This window comes from Gobio gobio (genome assembly GCF_949357685.1).
Source record: "Gobio gobio genome assembly, chromosome: 20".
Classification (NCBI taxonomy): Eukaryota; Metazoa; Chordata; class Actinopteri; order Cypriniformes; family Gobionidae; genus Gobio; species Gobio gobio.
In genome coordinates this window covers 16,836,157-16,854,696 of record NC_137113.1, presented here as the reverse complement: position 1 = coordinate 16,854,696, position 18,540 = coordinate 16,836,157, and the positions used below count along the sequence as shown (strand labels likewise).

The 18,540-nt window shown below is 37.1% G+C and overlaps 1 protein-coding gene across 9 annotated transcripts; it reads left to right on the top strand.

Moving 5' to 3' along the window:
* The first annotated feature begins 1,770 nt into the window (after window positions 1-1,770).
* Window positions 1,771-18,450, top strand: rnf157 (ring finger protein 157). 9 transcript variants are annotated; one of them, XR_013818658.1, is made up of 23 exons: window positions 1,771-2,278; window positions 3,636-3,754; window positions 4,853-4,941; window positions 5,329-5,475; window positions 5,633-5,750; window positions 5,927-5,993; window positions 6,081-6,124; window positions 6,783-6,830; window positions 6,979-7,050; window positions 7,305-7,464; window positions 8,022-8,134; window positions 8,999-9,234; window positions 9,421-9,529; window positions 11,887-11,995; window positions 12,097-12,269; window positions 13,018-13,083; window positions 13,165-13,213; window positions 13,925-14,044; window positions 15,410-15,444; window positions 15,977-16,956; window positions 17,035-17,141; window positions 17,566-17,600; window positions 17,691-18,423. XR_013818658.1 is itself a non-coding variant. In XM_079845876.1 (20 exons), the coding sequence occupies exons 1-19, from the start codon at window positions 2,191-2,193 to the stop codon at window positions 15,442-15,444; spliced, it is 1,962 nt and encodes a 653-aa protein (XP_079702002.1). In that variant the 5' UTR covers window positions 1,771-2,190; the 3' UTR covers window positions 15,977-18,423. The 9 variants fall into 9 exon arrangements, 3 of the variants coding, with proteins under 3 accessions (XP_079702002.1, XP_079702001.1, XP_079702003.1); XR_013818661.1 differs by having other exon boundaries at window positions 1,777-2,278; window positions 15,410-15,605; XR_013818657.1 differs by lacking the exon at window positions 17,035-17,141.
* The last annotated feature ends 90 nt before the right edge of the window (window positions 18,451-18,540 follow it).

Genomic DNA, 18,540 nt, shown 5'->3' with positions numbered 1-18,540 from the left:
AAAAAGAAAAATACTTTTTTAAATAATATTAAACAAGTGAATGAATGAATAATACATTTAATACAGTATTGTAAACTATATATATATATAATTATTATTTCTAAATCATATTTTAGACATATTTATCATATTAATTATTCACAGTAATTGGGTCTTTATACAAGAATATATAGACCTTTATATAAGAAACTATAGATGCCAGTCTAGGATAGTTTAGGATGGCAGTCCCTATAGCATATAATCATGTTTGGGGTCGCTTATTCAAAACAAAGGTGTGGCTTGACCTTGATTTCGCGGTGCTTTAATGCCGGAGACGACCGATTCCGATTTTTCTGGTCATGCATGCAGCACTATTTTACAATAGTAGATAGGCTACATTTGAGTGTGTTGAAAGTTATGTTATAATGCTACTGTGCGTTCACTCGGCGGCCACTATGAGACACTTGTTGCACACTGCAGTAAGTTAGATCGATATTAGGCATGGTAAAACAAGGTTGGCCTACTCACTGTAAATCAAGAAAACAAGATTTAAACAATAAGACTAACTGTGTTGAGCTATATAACAATGATTAGTTCTCTGTCGATGAATGCATCCAAACAGTTGCTCGCTTGTGTCTAATAAAACATAATATATTAAAGCGTCTTAGGTGTTTGCATGGTTTCTACAAAATAAAACCGGACATCAAGGGTAACGCGGGTATTGTCATTGATAGGCGAAAATCCTGGTTAAAATTGCTTATTTCTCTGGATTTAAACATTATTGGAAACATTTGGGATACTGTTAGTAGGCCTACACAAGTCAACAAAATATATAACATTGTTCTAGTGGTTTTTGGGTATTTTAATCCAAAAGGCTTAGCCTACATCTTGTGCCTTTAAATATTAGGCTAAATGTGTTTTACATGCTTTTGGCCCTCTTTTATTATCTGCTATATTTGTAATATTTAAGTCCCTTGGCGAATAATATCTTCCTTTTTGTAACTTGTCCCTAAAATGTATTTTGTGCAGTGAAAAATGGAAGTGACACAAGGTCTACTAATTGAACTCCAGTTACCCTATTGCCCTTACTGCACTGCAGTGAATCACTTCCAAAATTCGAGGAAGGTCACGTTTGGCGAGGCAGGAAGGATGTGTTTGTACTGCGCAAAACCTCAAGTCTGGATTTAAGCCTGACGTCAGGGGAGGCCAATAGCGCTTCTGAGGACAGTTATACAGCACTGATGATCATCGAGCAGCCGACGCGGTGTTCCGTTGAGGCAAAATGGATTCTTCCAGCAGGGGGCGCCTGTCGGCTCCATTGAGCTGCGTTAAAATCTCAGGACGTTTTTTGTTCTACTTGAGACACACACTGTAAATAAATTCAAGACTTCGTGACTTTGATGTTAACAAACAGTTATCCAGACAGGCTCTTTTTTATGTACATGTTCATGTTACAAACAGTTAGCCTAATATGGAATAATACAAATGTTAAATATAGCCTAAGAATCTTCTTCGAGAATTGGGTTAAAATTATATTCTAATGCTTCACAATTGATAAATGCTTAGGGATATTTTTTTTTAAAATAGCATATACATTATTAACATTTACATATGAATCTCATTAATAGGTAGGCCATGCGCTAAGCTATGCTTAATAAAATGTTGTTCGTTCGGCTACTGTAAAAGAACATTTCTCTTGTTATGTTTTTATTTGTTAATATGCAAATAATCAACATCCGGTCCTCTAAACCCCGCCCATTTAGACACTTGGCTCGTGCCCACTGCCGTTCTACCCTCGTTCTGTTTCTACATCACTGAGACGCAACTGCATCCCATCGCTCAAGCGCTCGGAGAACAGAGGAAACAGGGATGATAAACATACCCAGAAACTGTGTCATATAGAGAGCATCTCACTCCGCTTTTCAACTTGGCCAAGGATGCCGACCACGGAGACAGAGACAGCCGTATAATAGGGCTTCAGTCTGCAGGACGCAAAAAGCAGCTTGTGTCTGCAGACAAAACAACGAGGCACTCTGTACAGAGCTTACAGGGCATTAAGAGGACCAACTAATCCTGTCCATGGCCAAAAATATAAAAACGAAGGGCAAAATTACGGGCTTTTGCGCGAAGAAGGAGATGTTCAAACTACAGAAGACGCTGCAGCAGTAGGATTTAATTCATTCAGTGAAATTTTAATTTTAGCTATTTGAAATGGGAGCTTTGACAAGCCGTCAGAATGCAGGAGTGGAGGAGGTCGATATACCATCCAGTTCTGTTTACAGATACCCACCCAAATCCGGTGAGAAAATAATACAATTTATATATTAAACATATATTATAGGCTACTAGGCTGTATTGTATTAATATATCGTATTATTATAATTCAATTCTTATATTAGGCTATATTAACATATATATATATATATATATATAAATAAATGAACTGTTGAGCCCAATAGAGAACCCCAAGCTTGTTCAGATTTTATAGGCCTGCTCTTTCATGGGCTAAATATTGGAAAATTGTAGGCCTATATAAAAAATAGCATTTAAGATCAAATTAGCTTGTTGCATTTAGTTCAATATTTTTCTTGCAGTAGAAATGCGAGAGCCCATTTTAACTCCAAGAGGACAGGGCCACCACCCACTGTTTCTTGGTCAGCAAGTATCTGAGTAGCACAGTAGGCCCATAGACGCTTGCCTTTATATTGATATGGGGCTCGTCATTCTCAGTGGTGCTGTGTGTCTACTGAAATACACCAGAATTAGAGCAAACGTCTCCATGATTTCTCACCCCAATCTGAAACAGCACTGTAGGTAAAAGGAATTTATCGTGATGTGGTTTACATAGCTTCTGCTAACCTAATACATTAACTTACTACGTTCATTTTCAGATAAGATGATTTTCCTGTATGTTTAGAAAATGCAGCACTTATCAAGCTAGTTTTATAATGATTGTTTTACAAATCTTTAGATATTTGAGAAGATGAATGTCGGACTGTTAACCAAGTAACCAGATACGCTATACATGCAGCCTGGGACTTGTGCTTGATTTTTGCTACCTTCTGCTCCAGTTTCAAGCTTGTTCATCTATCTACCCTTGTATCTTCCCATGGCGGTTGCCTATATCCTCTGTCTGCCCTTGAGCTTGTCTTTCTTTAATCTATTGGTTCTCCAGTCTACTATATCTGTCTTAATTTATAAACCTTTCAATTGTCTTGTGTCCAGACATCACTCTAGGGCAATGGAGGTTTTAGCATCTATTTATCGTTTTCTACATCATTTAGTAGTCAACATGTTGCTAAAACAGTTAAATGTGCACCTGTTACCTTAAAGAGCCATTTCTACCTCATTTGAAAGCTAAAATGACTTGGTGTTTGTGTAATACAATGTAGTCAGGTTAATTCAGTCAAATAATGAAATTGTAAAACCAGTTAATTTGTTACAACGCAATGTTACCGTAAATAAAATGTTTATGTTTTAAATAAAACATTTTTACAGCGCTTAGACTGTAGATTGGTGAGGCAAATCAAGTTGAAATTAAATGATGAACTCTTTGGAACACTCTACATTTGACTATATGTGTTATTGTGTGTGACAAATGTACATTATTTAATTTATCAATATCTGTAACATTTGATCTGTTTGTTGTCATGCAGGGAATTATTTTGCTAGCCATTTTATTATGGGAGGAGAGAAGTTTGATTCAACTCATCCTGAAGGCTACCTCTTTGGAGAAAACACTGACCTCAACTTCCTAGGCAACAGACCAGTAGTGGTAAGATTACATTTCCATTCCTGGTAACATATAGATTAGATGTGGTTATTTTTGACAGATAATAGGAGGTCATGTAACCACTGACTCTGCTCTATTCATTGATCTTACCTTGTGTGATCTCATTTCCAGAAATGATCAAAAACAGAATGCCCCATGACTCATTTGATTACATTACATATAAATTACAGATATTTTACAAATAATTAAAAAAAAAATATTTATATTACTATATATGATTTTTATATTTTAAAAGATTTTATTTTATTAACAACTTTTTAAAAAATATCTTCATGTTTAATATTACATGAATATAAGATGAATTAATAATGCATAATTCATACATTTACAAATTCATACATTTATTTTGAAATATATATTTTCCTCATGACTCATATTTGAGCCGTTATGAGGTCTGCTTAGAACTGTTACTTTAACTGGATATTCATGCTAGTTTAATCATGTAAATTTGTATATGTTGGTGGAAGCTTCTATAATTCACAGGATTATATGTGTCTATGTGTAAATCTGGCCCAATGTCTCATGTAATTGTGTAGCTGCCCTTGCAGTATATTGCGTTGCATCCAGAGCATTATCCTGATATGTATGTGTGCTGTATTGTGTGCTTCATGATGAATGCATACATGAATTTCTGTATGCTGTGGGTCTTTTATTTACACTATGTGCATTAGCTGCTGGGCCCGTCTCTAAGCAGACAGGCTAGTGATGCTGTGGATTTAAGCAACGGCTTACCGCAAGTAATACAGAGAGCCACATTCAGTCTGAACTCCCAGGAGGGGGGGGGAGGCAACAGGCTCACCCAGTGTTGACCCACACACGTACACGCGCAATGCCTCTCTGGCACGTGGGCATGCCTGTGCAAAACATTTTTCCAGAGGAAACACACACACACATATGTATTGACACAACAGCTTGTTTGGAGATCAGTGTACGTCATATTTATTGTAATGTGGATTTGTTGTTATTTGTTGTGTAAGTTATTTTTCAATTTTCTGAGAGATCATATGTTAGTATCAGATATGCGTGCTGATAAAAGATGGCAAATGCTTAGTGTTTATTGTGTTGTGATTGTGATTGTAGTTCCCGTACAATGCTCCTCCTCCTCAAGAGCCGGTCAAGACCCTCCGCAGTCTCATCAACATCCGTAAAGACACTCTGCGACTTGTCCGGTGAGATTTTTTATCGATCACGTGTTGTGTGCAGTTTTCTTTCCTGTATTGACGTATTTGTTAAAACAGGACATTTGGATCGGACATGTTGAAGGGATTGTCCCTTTTTTAAATAGAAAGCAGGATTTAGTTACGTTAACAGCCATGAACCTTGATTCGCAGCCTGCTTTTTTGGTTACAGGATGGGCCATCAGTTTTATTGGATGAGAAACATTTTTTAAAATCTTTAAATGCATATTAATTAATCAAATTAATTCTGTAACTTTTTTGGTGCATATTAGCAAGACATGGGCCTTTTTACAGTTTAGATATTAACACATTTTATAGTTAGTTGTAAACAAAATTGATGTTACATTTATTAAATATATTATTTCTTTCTGACTGCAGATGTAGTGAAGACATGAAGCTTCCTGGACAGGAAGTTGGGAAAAGCCACAGCTGCTACAATATTGAGTTTACCTTTGATGCCGACACACAAGTTGCCATCACTATATACTACCAAGCCATTGAGGAGTTTCACAATGGTGTGCCAATGTAAGTTAGGCATTCGACACACTGGATATTCCTTTATTTATATTTATTAATAAAACACTTCAAGCTCAGCCTTTACCAGTTGATCGAAGAGCAGCAAGTTGGGAAATGACATCAAAGCTTGGGTTTTATCACTCTGTTCATTGTGTGTTGTTGACAGATACTTGCCGCAGGACAGCTCTCTGCAGTCAGAGACAGTGCATTTCAAACGTGGCGTCTGCCAACAGTTCTGTCTGCCCTCTCATTACGTCAACTTATCAGAATGGGCAGATGAGGAGGTAACACATCTGCTAGCTATGTCCTTTTGTGTCCTCATGTGTTTTTGCATTTTTTGGATAACGGGTAAAATAGGTCAGATTGAATTAGTCCTAATCCGTCTCATTAAAGAAATCATTGAGCAATTCATAATGCATGTCCTTACAGCACTTTGGTATTGTGGTTTATTGTTACACAGCTTTTGTTTGACATGGATAAAGACATCTACCCCATGGTTGTACAAGCAGTAGTGGATGAGGGAGATGGTGAGTTGGATGTAATTGGATATAATATATTATATATGGAGAAATATATATATGTAAATATCTTGGACCTTGTTTGTTGTTGTGCAGAACACTTAGGACACTCCCATGTTCTCCTTGCATCCTTTGAGAAGGTATGTTTTTTTTGTTTAAAAAAAAATATGTAAATGATGTATTTTTATTTTAAATGTATTTTATATTTTACACTACTATTCAAATGTTTGTGGTCGTTAAGATTTATTTTTTTAATGTTTTGGAAAGAAGATCAACAAGGCTGCTTTTATTTTATATTATTCAAATTTAAAATAACTGCTTTATATTTGAATACATAAACTGTAATTTATTCCTGTGAATTTTAATAGCCATTACTCCAGTCTTCAGTGTCACATGATTCTTTAGAAATAATTTTAATATGCTGATTTGGTGCTTTGGTGCTTTCTTTGAACAGTTAAACTGCTTAACATTTTTGTAGAAACCGTGATACATTTTTCAGCATTTTTTGACGAATAAGTTCAAATGAACCGCATTGATTTGGAATTTTTTTTAAGTCTTTACTGTCACTTTTGATCAATTTAATGCATCCTTGCTGACTGAACTAAACACAGTTAAAGCGTGCAGTTGTACTATTTTTTTCCCTGTTCTAACCCTTAAAATGATCATCAAGGTAATCGGGTTGATTCAGTCATATTAGATAACTTTTGAGCGTAATTAAAACCAGTTTAGTTTGTCTGACAAAAATAAATGTACTGTGATGACTAGTGATTGTATAATATTGCTGTCTTTTTCTCCTAGCATATGGATGGAAGTTATTGTGTGAAACCTCTGAAACAGAAACAAGTGGTATGTAATTATAAATCTTAGACATCTTATAGCTTAGAAGAAGAAAAAGAACCATGAAATCAGAGAGTCAGCCCATTAAATGGCTTTTGGCGTTGCTAATTGGCAAGTTTTCAATAAACCTCTTAAGCTTATCATAATTTTATTTTAGGTGGATGGTGTCAGTTACCTGCTGCAGGAGATCTACGGCATAGAGAACAAATACAACAGTCAAGAATCAAAGGTACATTATCATCCACTTCACAAAAAACAGACTCAAAGACAGTGGAATGATTTATATTACCAAAATGATTAATATAGTAACTGAATAAAACATTTGTTTTATTAAACTTCCAGTAGTTTTTCTTCCCTGTGATGTAGTTGTTACCACTCTTATAGAATCTCCACATCAATTTAAACTGACAACATCTGTCACTTTTAAGCTTTAATTCATTAATTGGTTTTATAATGTAAAAAATGGCGCACTCACATTTACAGGTGGCTGAAGATGAGATTAGCGACAACAGCGCTGAATGTGTGGTGTGTTTGTCAGACGTGCGGGACACACTTATCCTGCCCTGCAGACACCTGTGCCTGTGCAACGCCTGTGCAGACACACTGCGTTACCAGGCCAACTGTTGCCCCATCTGTCGACTACGTAAGCACCAACCCCTGTACCGGACTCATTCAACAGGACTCTGATTGAGATTATTAAATTTAAAATATAATATTGCTTAGATTATATTTGTGTTTAGTGTCTCATACATGAATGTTTTGGTTGATATTTCATTGAATGAAATACTGGACGTAAGGACCATTTACACTAAGAACAATAACTATAAAGATAACTATACCGATAACTATATTAGCATACTATATGTCTTCTCCCGCTTTAAATGCTCTCCTTAAAGCAGGATGGATTCTGATAGGCTGTTTAAACTTTTTTATCATTCATCAGCTGGAAAAATTGTGTGATTCCAACAATATTATTCCTCTGCTGTTATCGTTATAGTTGTGGTGTGGACTCTGCTATTCTTTCAAATTTAAAATGATTTTTAAAACTATCTGTATCGTTAACATTATAGTCATCCTTGGTGTAAACGGGCCTGTATTCATGCTAGTTGATGCAATTTTTTAGCAAAAGACATTGATTCAAGATGTTTATCTTTGTTTGTATTGTTTCTGATAAAATATTTGACTCGTTTAAAATTTTAGCATTTCGTGCCCTGCTTCAAATTCGAGCGATGAGGAAAAAACTGAGCCCGCTCACACCTACTGGATTCAACCCTGTCATCACCTCGCAGACGTCAGACTCAGATGAGCACTCGGTAACACTACATTTGGTCCACAGTGTTCATACACATTCATATATATTCAAATATATTTAAAGCTAAATAAATGCAGCCAGGGATTTGAATTGGCTTTATTTAGACTCATCGATTATGTCAAAAACTGAAAATAGCTGATCAAGTGTCCAAAATAAATATATTCCTAGAGCTAAACGCGAGTACATAAAACCTTGTTACGAGTATTAACTTCAGTTGTTTAAGTAGTCAGACTCTCTCTGATGTAAGTTAGATGCACATTTTAAAATGCCTCTATTATGCTAAATTAAAGGTTCTTGATTTTGAATTTTTACGTGCACCCAAGGTCAAAAAACACTTACATTTTCTCATAATATACATTGCACGTCACCTCATTTCTCGAAGAGTCCTTTACTCTGCTGTGATTGGTCAGACGGCCCAGTCTGTTGTGATTGGGCTACCACTGTCAGCCTCTGGAGTGCTCAGTGCTTGATACTCAGTGATGCTAACAATGATGTCGGTTTTTCACATATTTGAAGTGCATGCAAAGTGGATTTGCAGCACTGAAAACAGCATCTCCTTGACATGTTGTCAAAGAAGATGTCTTTCGCGGGGAACCAATGAAGACTGGCAATATGCAAATTGTTGATTCTTTCTATTAGGAGACAATAACTTTATTTGTTGTGCACTGTTATCTTTAAAACTTTGCAGACATTTTACATTCACAAACAGCTATATTACATACTGCATGAAAGGTAATATTAGAAAAAGCATAATTGGAGTACTTTAATGCCATCTGTATGCACCGTCTATTCATACTAAAGATGAAAATGATGTAATGCTTCCAAACTGTACTGCTGTTCATGGCCACATGCATATTTTCTACAGGCATCCGAGCACATCCCACCAGGCTATGAAGCTGTGTCCCTGTTAGAGGCTTTGAATGGGCCCCTGAACCCGTCGCCATCTGCTCCACCACTTCAGGGCCTCACCAGGGGCCATGTTTCTGGATCTGCGCCCACATATGGCAGTGAAAGCCACCACACGCCCGTGCGCTCCCTCTCTCCACTAGAACACTCTGTCAACTCCAGCCAGAATGGGAAACACAAGAAGAGTGGTTCTAAGTGAGTGAGACCTAAGTCAAGGTTGAATGGAGTAGTATTTTGGTATTACTGAATTTTTTTTTTTAAATGAATGTCTACAAAACATTTGCTGGGTACATACGGCTTTTCTTGAAAGTTAAATTATGGACTGAAGAACCAGGCAGAGAAGTAAGTCCTTGCTAATCGTGTGTTCCGGGAACTCTCTAGATCCCTCTCCCAGAATTCTTCAGTGCTGCCTGAGGAAGAGGATGAGAAGTCATGCAGTGAGTCTGAAGTGCAAACGTGCAGGAGAAAACTGCATGTAGAACAGCAAGAGGTACAAGCATCTCAAACATTTATACATTTATTTTATACATATTATATTTTTATACATATTATATTCCTGTTTAACACTGTAAAGCTGCTTTGAAACAATCTACATTGTTTAAAGCGCTATATAAATAAAGTTGACTTGACTTGATTTTATTTTATTTTTTTATTGTTATATTTTTATGTTTTTGAAAGATGTTTTTTATGCTCACCAGAGCTGTATTTATTTAATCAAAAATACAGTAAAAAACATAGTATTTTTTAAATATTATCATGATTTCAAATAATTTTTATATATTTTATAATGTAATTTATTCCTGTGATGGCAAAGCTGAAATTTCTGTATCATTACTCTAGTTTTCAGTATCGCATGATGCTTTAAGAATCATTCTAATATGCTAATTTTGTGCACAAGAAACATTTCTTCTTATTATCAATGTCATTCAACAATATATAGGTATAACTTTGCTCTCTGTAATTCTAATATAATTATATATATATATATATATATATATATATATATATATATATATATATATATATATATATATATATATATATATATATATATATATATATATATATATATATATATATATATATATATATATATATATATATATATATATATATATATATATATATATATACAGTGAGGAAAATAAGTATTTGAACACCCTGCTATTTTTCAAGTTCTCCCACTTGGAAATCATGGAGGGGTCTGAAATTGTCATCGTAGGTGCATGTCCACTGTGACAGACAATCTAAAAAAAAAAAAATCCAGAAATCACAATGTATGATTTTTTTAACTATTTATTTGTATGATACAGCTGCAAATAAGTATTTTAACACCTGTCTATCAGCTAGAATTCTGACCCTCAAAGACCTGTTAGTCTGCCTTTAAAATGTCCACCTCCACTCCATTTATTATCCTAAATTAGATGGACCTGTTTGAGGTTGTTAGCTGCATAAAGACACCTGTCCACCCCATACAATTAGTAAGAATCCAACTACTAACATGGCCAAGACCAAAGAGCTGTCCAAAGACACTAGAGACAAAATTGTACACCTCCACAAGGCTGGAAAGGGCTACGGGGAAATTGCCAAGCAGCTTGGGGAAAAAAGGTCCACTGTTGGAGCAATCATTAGAAAATGGAAGAAGCTAAACATGACTGTCAATCTTCCTTTGGACTGGGGCTCCATGCAAGATCTTGGGGTCTCAATGATCCTAAGAAAGGTGAGAAATCAGCCCAGAACTACACAGGAGGAGCTGGTCAATGACCTGAAAAGAGCTGGGACCACCGTTTCCAAGGTTACTGTTGGTAATACACTAAGACGTCATGGTTTGAAATCATGCATGGCACGGAAGGTTCCCCTGCTTAAACCAGCACTTGTCCAGGCCCGTCTTAAGTTTGCCAATGACCATTTGGATGATCCAGAGGAGTCATGGGAGAAAGTCATGTGGTCAGATGAGACCAAAATATAACTTTTTGGTCATAATTCCACTAAACGTGTTTGGAGGAAGAAGAATGATGAGTACCATCCCAAGAACACCATCCCTACTGTGAAGCATGGGGGTGGTAGCATCATGCTTTGGGGGTGTTTTTCTGCACATGGGACAGGGCGACTGCACTGTATTAAGGAGAGAATGACCGGGGCCATGTATTCAGGGGCCTCCTTCCCTCAGTTAGAGCATTGAAGATGGGTCGAGGCTGGGTCTTCCAACATGACAATGACCCGAAGCACACAGCCAGGATAACCAAGGAGTGGCTCTGTAAGAAGCATATCAAGGTTCTGGCGTGGCCTAGCCAGTCTCCAGACCTAAACCCAATAGAGAATCTTTGGAGGGAGCTCAAACTCTGTGTTTCTCAGCGACAGGCCAGAAACCTGACTGATCTAGAGAAGATCTGTGTGGAGGAGTGGGCCAAAATCCCTCCTCCAGTGTGTGCAAACCTGGTGAAAAACTACAGGAAACGTTTGACCTCTGTAATTGCAAACAAAGGCTACTGTACCAAATATTAACATTGATTTTCTCAGGTGTTCAAATACTTATTTGCAGCTATATCATACAAATAAATAGTTAAAAAATCATACATTGTGATTTCTGGATTTTTTTTTTGATTATGTCTCTCACAGTGGACATGCACCTAGGATGACAATTTCCGACCCCTCCATGATTTCTAAGTGGGAGAACTTGCAAAATAGCAGGGTGTTCAAATACTTATTTTTCTCACTGTATATATATATATATAATTTGACAACTATGTTATATAATACTTGCAGTATTATAGCGTTTACCTCCATATTTATTACACAGTGTCATCACAGCAATCTGATTATCATTATGTTTGTATTGTCCTGCAGTCTGGAGTGACTCCTGAAAGTGACAACCTCACTCTGTCATCCTCGGGGGCCATAGATCAGTCCTCCTGCAACGGCACCCCTCTCTCCTCCACGATCACCTCCCCAGAGGGTACAGCTTTTCAGTGAACTAAATCTAACTCACTGAAACACACATCAGATCAGAGCTCACCAATTTACATTTGTTTGTCTTCCTCTTTCTTCTCTCTTTAGACCCAGTAAGCAGCAGCCTGGCCCAGTCTGTGATGTCAATGGCGTCCTCTCATAGCCAGCACTCTCAGATTAGCACCGACACACTCTCTTCAATGTCCGGATCCTACATGGCTGGGGCCGAGGGAGAGGAGACCCCAGCAGAGAGCCGAGCCCCTTCCCAACATGAGGGTGAGGTAAGTCAGTTAGAAGGCATGGAAGCAGGACAGTTCTTTTGTTTGTTATTTTTAGATGCTTTAGTTGATGCTGATATTATAGTTTTTACCTCCTGAGCAGTAGTGGTGTAGCCTAGTGGTTAATATCCAGGTTTCCAGGCTAATGAAAAATCTAAATATATCTGATCATTTTAAAATAATGATTTCCAGGCCTGGAAAAATTATGGAAATTAATACAATTAAAAAGGGCCGCTCTAAAAACGAGTGCAACACTCACTTTTCAAACATAAATGTAACTATTTCTTTAAAATCAATGATTTTTGAAAAGAAATAAAGTTACATTTATATTTGTACAGTGAGTGTTGCACTCTAGAGTTGTTTTTTTTTTTTACTTGAACGTCCTCTATAGTTTGTTGAGCACCTGCATTTCAATGATAGAGGCATTCATTTCTATTTATTATTTAATGATTATTTTTAAACCCCTGTTATGTAAAACACTATTGTGGGTGAAATGTGCTACAAATAAACTTGCCTTGCCTATTTTATTTGCTAGAAATAGTTTTTTGTGAATCTCTATGTGGAAAGCGGGACGAGGCAGAGGGCTGCACCGTTCTCACGGTCCCTCTGTCTCATCCTGCTTGCCACACTCTATTAAACAGTTTTTAAAAATTACAAACAAATTAAAAAATGTACACATTTGTATGCCAAGAGATGTTTGTGCAAATCATTTTGTGTGTCTTACAGACACCATATTTACATGTGTCCGCAGGAAATCCCCAATGAGGCAAAAGGGCATAACTTTGTGGCTGCCATTCTTGAAGAACAGGATTCAGAGGTGAAACATTCAAACATCTAAAACCCAGCTATTCTTTTTAATATATTTATTATTTATTCAACCGTGTATTTTCTTCTTCAGGGAAATGATGTGACTGAGGAAGATTGTGCATCTCCCACAAAAGAACATGGTAATTGTAACCTCAGCTATTGGCTATACTTATCACGGCACTGTACACTAGATTAAGGAGAGAAAAAACACTGCAATGTAGGTGGTACTTCTACCACAAGACAAGAGCTTTAAATCTGCCCACACACCTGCTTGATGAACTTGTGTTTGCAGGTGGGCCAAAGGTTGCTCACTACAAATATAAATATCACATGACTCATTTAAGGCGAATGTAGTTTCGGTTTTCATGTTTTGTTTAATCAGCCCACATACAAGCACATTTGGCATCTGAATTTTAAAGACATATCCAGTATCCAGCTTCTACCTATTATTTTATTTATTTTAATGTTTATGAGTGTGCATTTGTACTAATGCTATAAATTCTTTCAAACAAATTCATATAAGGGATTGAGGTTTTGCTTTTAGAGTTTTCTTTTAACTAATTCCCTTTTTGCATATACATTTTCATCTGTTTCTTACTTAATGTGTTGAATGCTTACTAATGTGCGGAAATGAGTGTCACAGTGTTCGTCAGTTGTGTTCTCGTGCACGCGCCGATCGCATCCGCTCTGCTTCCACATGAGTATGTTTGCATCCATCAACCGCAGCCATCACTAAATGGCTGCCGAGTAGCATCCTGCACCCCATTGCTCTGACCCTTCACCTCTGTTCTCCACTCGGCTGCTCTGCCCTGCCTCGGCTGCTCTTGTTTGACCTCTGACCTCGCTTGCAGGTGGGCGCAGGAGGAGCGAGGTGCCTTGTCCAGAGTTTGACAATAACAATCAGGGGCAGTCTGACACCCACTGTATGACAGGCCTGGACAATGAGCAGCCTCCTGATGGCCGATTCACTGGTGAGTGGCAACCTCTCGAACATGGACTTTCTGATTGGAAGGGATTGGGTGAGGCGGTTTCAAGGTGTCCCTTTTAAAACAGCAACTTGCTCTAAAACACTATTGGCTTTCTCTGCTCATGCACGCCCTTTCTTTGACCCTGCTGTAATTTTGTGTAGCATTAATTGGTACGGTGGCCATGCCCTTTATCCCCCCTCTTTTGTGTGTGTTTATGTGTATGTGTGAGTTTATATCATGTATGACTTGTTTCTATCTCTCTGGGTCATACTAATAGCTAAGTTCATGTTCAGTGTCTGCCAGCTCAAAGTAGCTTTGCGTCTCCTTTCATTTCTATGTTCATCACTTCATTTTTCTGCTCATCCTCCCTCTTTTGCCAGCATACTAATCCCCAACTCTTGGTTACTGTCATCCAGAGAAAGCATTCTCTCTGGAAGGACACCAATGAAGCTTTTCACTTGAGATGTGTGATAGTAAAATATGATTCTTACACACAATCAGCATCGTCATCATCATATTTTTAGTCGTTGTGACTACTACATAGTCTAAAATATAAAATTGGCCCGAAAAGTATTATAATAATAATAATAATAAGTTTAATTTATATAGCGCCTTTCCCAAGCTCAAGGACGCTTCACAATAACAGTAAATAACAAGCAGTTTACACATAGACGGACAGTGGACATTTGCCATTATTAGGACATGTAACTTGCATTAATATAGTGATCCCTTGCAAAGGACCCTCTTTATGAAATATATAGGCAGCTGTGCATTTTTGTGTAAAAAGAGTCATTTATATTGTACATAATTTTATCAATATGTGTAAATGTTATCTGGAACATATTTGTATTTACCGGTATTTTCTATTAAGTTGACATTTTTTTCAGTAGAATAAATTGTGATTAATCTTATGATTTGCAAATGAATGAAAAGGTCAAATTCAGTAAATTGAAACTTTTATTTATTAATTAATTTATGTATTATCTATTTGTAATATAATATATAATGTATACATTTATTTATTTATTTCTCTTTTTACATGTTTTTACTCATTTTAATAGTGCTTGAAAATGAAAATCACTTTTGGCTTGAACCTCCTGTTGATTAAACATAAAAGTTTCCGGTGAAAGTGCAGTGGATTTTTTTTGTTTCCTCAAAATGACCCTGGCTACCATCAGCTTCTCTCATTATCTCAAAGCATCGAGTTTCTCCTCTCTCAATCCAACTCATTTTCTGTGGATGGCTGGTTGATTCTCTTGATGTGTTGTAAATGTGCTGTGTTCTCTCTCTTTTCTGTCTCTGTTTTTCCTTCCATCATCTCCCATCCCTCTTTCTCTCTATCTTCCTGGATGTCTGTGGAATGGACAGATGAGGACTCGTGTCCTGTTCACATTGACGAATAGGTATGGAGAAAGTTGAAAGGCAATGCACAGAGGTCATGGATTCACAAAGAAGTGTCTTCCTTTTTGCCATTCACTTTTATCATCAGTGAGATTCTTTATGGATTTGCCTTTTGACCTCTTTGGGTTAAAAGAGCCTTTTCATCATTTACTCAGGATGCATGGTGAATATTCAATGCAAGACATTTCAGTTCATAGAAATCTTAAAGAACAATGGATAAAAGTGTCTTGGTTTGCATGATGGACATTTTGACCAACCGTCTTGTGAAAATAGCAAAAAGTTTGAAGCAAAAGCAGTCTGTTCCTGGAGAAACTTTAACATTGATCTCCAAGAGATGCTCCAATTTGGGGGAAAAGGTCCAGTGAGGTTCTTTTAGTTCCTCTATATTTCATTTCTTTCTAAACCACTTTTCCACAATCCCATTATTATTTTACCCTCCACAACTTCCTTCATGACGTCTTTATTTGTCTTCTTTATTTCAACCTGCTCTCATCTGTTTCTTCTCATGTGGACTCTCTCTGTCCTGTCTGTTAGGTCTGTTATACCTTGACGTCTATCGTCATGGGCGGGATCCTTTGACTCACCATGCGTCCACCAGCAACATCAACCTGGACGAGCAAGGGGTCACTAATGAGGCAGCGAACTCCAAGAACAAATCTCATCGTGGACCCCTGGCTGTGTGAAATCCTCAATCCACCCAGGCACAGACCTACTCCAATCTGAGAGGGATATTTGCCTCTTTCTTCATCCAACCTCTGCCTAAACTCATGCCCACACCAATTACTCATGGATCGAATCCTAAATGCAAACCAGGGAGGATTGACTGTGCGGTTTCCCTTCTCATTTGTGATAGATGTCATGTTTTTAGCACTATTTTGGTGTTGATACTTGTGTAAAGCACCACGTTTACACCAACGCTCCACCCACTCATGTGTACAAATGAAGGGATGACTCAAGCAAGCTCTCCTGATGAAAGACTGAAAAACGAGGACACGATAAAGACTCCAAACCTCTGATCCAAGCGATGTTTTTCTCTTAGATAGCAGTCAAATTTCATGTCAAGGCTGTGCGACTGTACTTTTTAAACTGTTATTATCATTTCAGCAAGCACTTTTATCCCCCATGAATTCACAATCAAATCCTGCTGATTCGATCAACATCCCTTGGGATTATCCTTAGTAATGTCACAGAACATTTGTATGAATATTTCAACTGGTACTCCTGAAGATCTGCCCACAATACCCAAGATAGATGTTTCAAAAGAAAACGATGGAAAACAGAGATACATTTTTAGACAAATTTCAATTATAAGCTCAATCAATCCTTCACAAGATTTACTTCAGAGCAATAACACATATTTGCTCACGTTTCTGCCCTTGTCAGTTTGCTGCAGCTCACTTTGAGCTCTACGTACAGCCCTGCATGTTACAAAGACACAAAGCTACTGAGCTGCCTAACCTGCGTTACACATGGGAAAACTTGCCTGTGAAGTCCTCAGATTGCTACTGTTGATGGTATGTTAAATGTCACAAAGCTATTTTCAAGCTTTTTGTGTTTTGTTTAACAAAATATGTGTTCGTTTCATGTCTAAGGTACAATCTAGCATTTGCCTATATGCTACAGTTAGTCAATTTGACTTCAAGCAAAGCTGAAGTAGCTCTTCAGATGTGTGTCGGACTCATATGGATTACTATTTCAGGTACTTTTGTATAGAAGTTCCTTTGAAAGTAATTTTTGTTATGTATTCCTTTTGACAAGTGTGGCACTTTCCTATAGATATCCTTGAAAGTGTTTACTAAGCAGTCATTATACAGTGATAATGAAGGAAAGACTTTGAAAAGTGTGTGACTAACATGAAAAACAATCAACAACTTTCAGTTTTTTGACAGTTCTGCCAAACCGAATTCAGTGTTTAAACTTGCTCTTTGTTGCACCGGTGGTACGTTAGCGGTTATTTTACTTAATGGAAATCTTGGGGCTCTCTTTTCAGATCCCGAAAGGGATAGTTTACCTAAAAGTGAAAATTCGGAAAGTTAATTTTCTCAAAACGACACTGGCCTATTGACTTACATTTTTATGGTCAATTAAATCATTTTCAAATGATCTTCTTTTATGTTCCACAGAAGAAAAAAGGTCACAGGTTTGGAACGACATGAGGGTGAGTAAATGAAAAGAATTTTATATTTTTGGGTGAACTATCCCTTTACGATCAATTCCTAAATCTAATCCAGTTTCCTTGTTTTATTAGCACTTGTCTGGACTATCTGAAATGAAAAAAGGATTCACAGTACAATCAAATAGTGATTATCTCTCTCTCTCTCAAAATGTCTATTGTACTTTGAGAACCAACAATGCTTTTCCTTTGTGTGGAAAATGTTTATTTTTTATTTTTTTTATGTTAGCCTAGTTCTTGTTATCGTTGTAAGAGTCTGTTCAATGTGTTGTTTACTGTTGTATATGAACGGTGTGAAATTTCTCCAAATGGGATTGTATACATTACACATGCACTATTAGATATTCCTTTGACAGCAGATATACGGTGCATGTGGTAAGCGCATGGTAGTTGCAGTCAGAAAATAGAAATCCTCCACCTTTACATTTGCACTATACGTCTAGCCCTTCCACACTGAGCTTACACATCGTGTAAGTAACAGGTACTGAGTCACAAGACAAGCAATACAGCCGCATGATAGCACGTTGTTGTCTGGAGGCAATACATAGCCATGCATTGAATGTTTTACAGCAGAATGTCACATTTACATGCAGAGAGAAACCACTGTCATGTAACATGCACCGAGCATGGACGTATTCAAGGGGTCTTCTCCAGTTTTGCTATCTGTATTGCTTTAGTGATTCTGTTCTGTCCTCTTTTTGCACCAGGAGGAGTGAGTGTAACTAAACCTACATGAGGAATGGGTTGAATCAATTCACTTTTGTAGAATGAAGATTACAAAATGTCGAAAACTCAATAAACCTTTCTTAAAAATAAGATTTGTTTGGAGCAATGTTAAAGAAAATGCCATTTTCCTTTTTTGAAATGTCTGTTCAAGTGTGTTTAAAGAGCATGACGTGGACAAAAGTGGCCATAAATTAAGAAT